The following is a 5842-nucleotide window of genomic DNA, read 5'->3' as shown; positions in this document are numbered from 1 at the left end:
GAAGAACCTACTAGAAACGCGAGCGCAGTGCCTGGTTGGGGGGGGGGTGGACTCTGAGCTCGTCATGACGCAAGATACATGGGAGAGGGGGTGGATGACGAGAGGGGAAGGACTTACAAGGCAGTCGGAAGCAAGACGACACCTCCTTGATGTGGATTTGCCCAGGATGAGGTGGTGCCCAAGACGGGGTGGTCAGGGAGCTCTGATTGGTCGGGGGGAGGGTTTAGGGGTGGGGCTAGCTGCCTCTTGAGGCTTTAAAAGCTCAACTGGAGGGGGCAGGATGCTGTCATTTGCTCTCTGATGCTCACAGGGTGAGGTACGCTTTCCTGGAGCTCCTGGTGACAAACCAGGTGTCCTGGCTGCTGGTCCTGAGTGGGCTGGGAGATCTTTATGGTCTCCCTGAGCAACATGGGGCCTACCCTGGCAGTTCCCACCCCATATGGCTGTTTTGGCTGTAAGCTGCCTCAGCCAGACTACCCACCGGCTCTGGTCACCTTTATGTTCTGTGCGATGGTTATCACCATCGTCGTAGACCTGATCGGCAATTCCATGGTCATTTTGGCGGTTACAAAGAACAAGAAGCTCCGCAATTCAGGTAAGCCACTTTTCCTTCTCCTTACCCAGTGTGCAGCCCCTTGTTACTTATTTGGGCGCCCCGAGTAAAGAACCCAGGGACAGTGTCATCTTCAACGTCTCAATACCACCAAATTCCCCAGGAGCTTGCGGGGGGGTGGGTGTGCGAGGTTCTGCCGGGGCCCCTTGAACTCAGGGAACTCAGAAAATTAGCGTTGGGTGCCCCGCGTCCTCAAGTGCAAAGCCCGGGTTTCCGCCGCTTTCTGCCCCGTCGGGCGCCTGAGGCGGAAGGACGGAGAGCCAGCGCCAGAGCAGAGAGACCCGCGGCCGCGCTCAACTGACGCGGAGGGAGCAGCGGGGCTGCGACCCTCCCGAAGAAAGTTCAGTCCGCGGCGGCCGCGGCGGCGCCGGCCCGAGCCGAGCCGAGCGCCAGCCCGCCGCGGCCGCCCAGCTCCCGGCTCCCCGCCAGCGCCCGCGCGCGCGGCGCAGACCCCCGCGCCCGAGAGGCGGGCAGGGCGGTCTGAGCCCGCGGAGCCGAGCCCCGTCCGCCCGTGGCGGGCTGCAGGGCGGCGAGCGGCGGGCTGCGCGCAGCAGGCGGCGGCAGCGACGGCGGCGGCGGAGAGCCAGAGGTCCGTAAGCGGGGCCCCGGGGGCGCAGGGCGGGGAGGACCCGGGGCTCGGGCTCGCGGCTGACGGAAGGCTGCAGGGCGCGGGAGGGCGGCCGCGGCGCTTAAAGAAGGCGGCGGGGGGCGGCGCGGGGGGAGGCGGAGCGCCGGGGGCTGGGACGGGGGAGCGGGCGAGCGGGACTCCCCGGCGCCGCGAGCCGGGCCAGGGCGCGCGGCCGCGGGCGGGGCTGGCGGGGGGGCGCGGGGTCCGGCGGGTCGGCCAGCAGGGTCTGAAGGCTGGGCGGGAGCGCGCCCGGGGGAACTGGCGCGCGGGGGTTGGGGGCTCCTTCGCTCGGACAGGGAGCCGCAAAGCAGCGCATCCGGTTCCGAGTGTGCGCGCGGGTACATGGTCATTAAAAGTTGTCTTCTAAAGGCTGGTGAGTCGGTCTGCTTCCCCTGCGTGCCCTGGAGCCGTGGGCCGCGCACTGGGCTCCCCGGACCGCACCTTCAGCCCCCAGGGGCCACCTGCCAGGCACACTTTTCCTTCTTTATTTTTTCACTTCTCTTTCCCTTTCCTTTTCTCCTTCTCCGGTGTCAATAAAGGTGGTGGTGGTTGTGGTGGTTTTATTTTTAAGACTTTGCCCCTCCCTCCCCCGGGCTTCTTCTTAGAGTTCAGGACTTTGAAGGAAAACCCTAGAGAGAACCTCTTGGGCAGAAGGCGCAGAGGCAGCGCCTGCAGCGCCTGCAGAGGAGGCCTGACTAGCCGTTCCTTGCCCTTTTAAAAAGCGCTCATTTTTCCAAGTCCAAGATGAAGTGAAATCGTTTGCCAAACCAATGCCAATTAGCAGTGAGGTGTTTCCGAAGGAAGAGGCATCTGCCTCTGCACTTGGCCTCTTTTGTGTGTGTGTGAAAACTTTGACCCAAACTGTCCTACCTCAGCGCCGCAGCCCAGAAGTGGGACCGGACCCTTCCTGCTTTCTTTCCCAGAGGGCACCAATTTCCCTGACATTTTCCTCCTGTTCACCATTTCTTTGGTCTCAGAGTAAATTTTACCGGGCTTCTCCCTCCCCTCTCAGATTTTTCTCTTAGGTTATATTGGAAATGGTAGGTATTTTGACTGGGCTAAGTCCTCGATCCCATTTGAAAAGACTTTTAAGCAAAGGCCTCTTTCTTGGACAGTTTTCTCTAGTATGTTTTCACCATAGGTGTCCTGCTACGCTAGAGAAGGGGGAGGGCTAATCTAGCTGTTATTTTAGATTGAGGCTTTCTGACCTCCCTCCAGCCTGCTTCCTCAGGACGGCCTGCCAGTATGGAAAAAGTTGGCACTTTGCTTTTCTCTCAACTGGCATGACCCAGTCTCAGTGTGAGCCTCCTCAAGGGGCTGCGATGCTCCCAGCCTTCTGTCATAAACAGGCTTCTTTCCCAGGGCAGAGTGACGGTGGTTTGAAAGGAAGAAGGTTGGCAAAGGGCAAGCTAGGCATGCAAGGGCATCACCTGGGGCACACTCATAAAGACAAAGGAAAACGGGCTGAGTTTCTTGAAAACAATTCCTGCATTCTGAATTGTCAGGAATCCAGCTAGTTTCCTCCCCTTTAAATGTGTTAATTAACCATTTACTCCCCTCTGTCTCGCCCCTCCTCCTTCCCTGCCCTGCTTTTCAGGCAACATCTTCGTGGTCAGCCTGTCAGCGGCAGATATGCTGGTGGCCATCTACCCCTACCCTCTGATGTTGCATGCCATGGCCGTGGGAGGCTGGGACCTGAGCCAGTTCCAGTGCCAGATAATTGGGTTTGTCACGGGCCTGAGTGTGGTAGGCTCCGTCTTCAACATCGTGGCGATCGCCATCAACCGTTACTGCTACATCTGCCACAGCCTCCAGTATGAACGGATCTTCAGCGTGCGCAACACCTGCATCTACCTGGTCATCACCTGGGTCATGACCGTCCTGGCTGTCCTGCCCAACATGTACATTGGCACCGTCGAATATGATCCTCGCACTTACACCTGCATCTTCAACTACCTGAACAACCCTCTCTTTGCGGTGACCATCGTCTGCATCCACTTCGTCCTCCCCCTGCTCATTGTGGGCTTCTGCTACGTGAGGATCTGGACCAAAGTGCTGGCGGCTCGGGACCCGGCTGGACAGAACCCTGACAACCAGCTCGCTGAGGTGCGCAATTTCCTAACCATGTTTGTGATCTTCCTCCTTTTTGCAGTGTGCTGGTGCCCTCTCAATGTGCTCACTGTCCTGGTGGCTGTCAGTCCGAAGGAGATGGCAGGTAAGATCCCCAACTGGCTCTATCTTGCGGCCTACTTCGTAGCCTACTTCAACAGCTGCCTCAACGCTGTGATCTACGGGCTCCTCAATGAGAACTTCCGAAGAGAATACTGGACCATCTTCCATGCGATGCGGCATCCTATCCTCTTCCTCTCTGGCCTCATCACTGACGCCCGCGAAATGCGGGAGGCCCGTGCCCTGGCCCGTGCCCGTGCCCGCGCCCGCGCCCAAGCCCGCCAGCAAGCCCGTGAGCAAGACTGTGCCCGCGCCCGTCCTGCCGTGGAGGAGGCACCGGTGAATGTCCGGAATGTGCCACTGCCTGGTGATGCTTCAGCTGACCATGCCAAGCTGGCCACGGGTCACCCTGAGTCTGCCGCTGTCTATCCTAAGCCTGCCTCTGTCCGTTTCAAGGCCGACTCCGTCCATTTCAAGCCTGCCTCCTGCCGCCCCAAGCCTGGCACTGGCCACCGCCTCCCTGCTGGCAGCCACTCCAAGCCTGCCTGCAGCCCTGCCTCCAGCCACTCGAAACCCACCACTGACCACATCAAGCCTGCTACCAGCCACCCTGAGCCCACCGCCGCTGACCACCCTGAGCCTGCCGCCACCAGCCATCCCATGCCCGACACCACCAGCCCCCTTGAGTCTGAGGTCACTGGCCTCCCCGAGCCTACCTCCAGCCCTGCCACCGAGACCCCGGAGCCTGCTGCCGCCGCCACCCTTCCTGACTCTCCTGTTGCCAGCCCGCCCCCCAACGATGCTGATGAGGTTGTGGTTATCAATATTGAAGCTGATTCCGATGAAGTGGCCGTGTGAAAAAAAAAAAGGTCTCTCAGTGGCCAGGCACTGAGAGATCTTTACTGCATCTACACACAGACGTGGACACAGACACTGACATGCAGACGCGGTGTAAGCTACATCCACCTCTCATCATGCACCTTCAAAAGTGTGTGCGCTTACCATTTGAAAGGCCGCCTTTCCCCCAAGTTCACACCTGTGGTTCAGAGCCTCACTTTCCTCTTGAGGTTGATCTTCAGCCCATCTGAAATGTTAAGACTTTGAGTTCTTCCCACTGCCTGTCTCTTTCCTTTCCTCCTCTGCTTTCTTCTCCCACTCCCCAGGGGGTGGGCGAGGAGTGCATGCACGCCTAGGCTTCTAAGGGTGTCACTCTATATTGTACTTCTTATGGCAGTCAGAAAAGCAGTTGGGAGTAAGTGCAAGTACTCAAACAGTTTCTTTTCAAAATTTCTGCGACAAAATAGGGCCCATGTCTGTAGAATACAATTTGATAAACTCTTATTAAAGTAAATTTTTATGTCTATTTGATCAAATGGCAAAAGGAAAGATATGGTCATGTGGAATGATTTCTATTTTGTGAAAATTCAAACATTGGTGCTGATTTTTATAGTCAAATAGGGATACAAACGATGAGATGTTTTTACCTTATTTGTAGTCACTTACCTTTTTTTGGCGTTTGTCAGGATTTTCTTTCGTTTAGGTCCAGAGGGGGGAGAATCATTCATAAACTAGTTTCTTCTCCTAATACCCAAACTTATGGTTGCTAAGATCAATTGCAGTCATGTTTTTAATATTATAATTCATAACTGCTCTTGATAAGAGAGTTTTTTTTTAAAATCGTCTAATTTTACAGTTTGTACATTTTTGTTTTTCATTCAAAAGGGAATTTGAGGTGACAACTGACAAATGGAGTAGCACTGTGGAAGGTGTAAAAGAATTGTTTCTTCGAAAGCCTTTCTCTTCTGCCTTGTCTAGTGTCCTTTTGTCCCTCTGAGCCTCCTGGCTGGGGCCAGAGTTGAGGAGGAAGGGCTGCCGTGCCAGCTAGTCCTTCCATGTTTGTCTGAGAGTCAGTGATCCAAAGTGTTAAATCATCGAGGTCTTGCATCAGCACACTTGACAGTCCAGAAAAGGACTTTTTTCTCCAGAGATTAATAAAAAACTGCTGTTTAATAAAAATTTCAATTCTTGATTCAATTTGACACTTTGAGATGAGTTTACTGTACAGAAGCTTATAAGAATAAGTGGAAATACTGCCTTAATTCTATTCTGTATTTGTGGTTACAATGAAATAAAAGTGATTTTGTGGCTTTGATGTGTGAGTTATTGACAAATTCACTTCCTTCACCAGGCCTATTTGTGAGGAGGGTGTGTGGATTTGGGGGAAACCAGGGACTCGGGGTATCAGAAGACTTTGGAAAAACTTGCAACCTAGCCACCAGTTTGCTGTATCTCAAAGCCAGACGCCTGCCCCTCTTTCTGCAATTCCTTTACTTAGTAAATTGTGGGTGTGAAGGGAGGAGGGCTCACTGGGGTAGGTGTGTTCTCACTAGTGCTGTGACATTGTATGACCTGATCTACTGCCCTTAGATTTC

The 5842-nt window shown here is 55.1% G+C and overlaps 1 protein-coding gene across 1 annotated transcript; it reads left to right on the top strand.

The window, feature by feature from the left end:
* Positions 1 to 282: 282 nt before the first annotated feature.
* On the top strand, positions 283 to 5557 carry GPR50 (G protein-coupled receptor 50). The gene is made up of 2 exons (XM_004447979.3): positions 283 to 595; positions 2839 to 5557. The coding sequence occupies exons 1-2, from the start codon at positions 391 to 393 to the stop codon at positions 4266 to 4268; spliced, it is 1635 nt and encodes a 544-aa protein (XP_004448036.3). The 5' UTR covers positions 283 to 390; the 3' UTR covers positions 4269 to 5557.
* Positions 5558 to 5842: the final 285 nt, after the last annotated feature.

This window comes from Dasypus novemcinctus, chromosome X (assembly GCF_030445035.2).
Source record: "Dasypus novemcinctus isolate mDasNov1 chromosome X, mDasNov1.1.hap2, whole genome shotgun sequence".
NCBI lineage: Eukaryota > Metazoa > Chordata > Mammalia > Cingulata > Dasypodidae > Dasypus > Dasypus novemcinctus.
The sequence above is the reverse complement of the archived record's forward strand: the minus strand, read 5'-3'. Positions and strand labels throughout refer to the sequence as shown.

What these genes read in the sequence shown, in the direction of transcription:
- GPR50 (XM_004447979.3), top strand. Translation starts at nt 391, where the DNA reads ATGGTCTCCCTGAGCAACATGGGGCCTACCCTGGCAGTTCCCACCCCA. An exon ending in CAAGAAGCTCCGCAATTCAG is followed by an intron (nt 596 to 2,838) that starts GTAAGCCACTTT and finishes CCTGCTTTTCAG; the next exon opens with GCAACATCTTCGTGGTCAGC.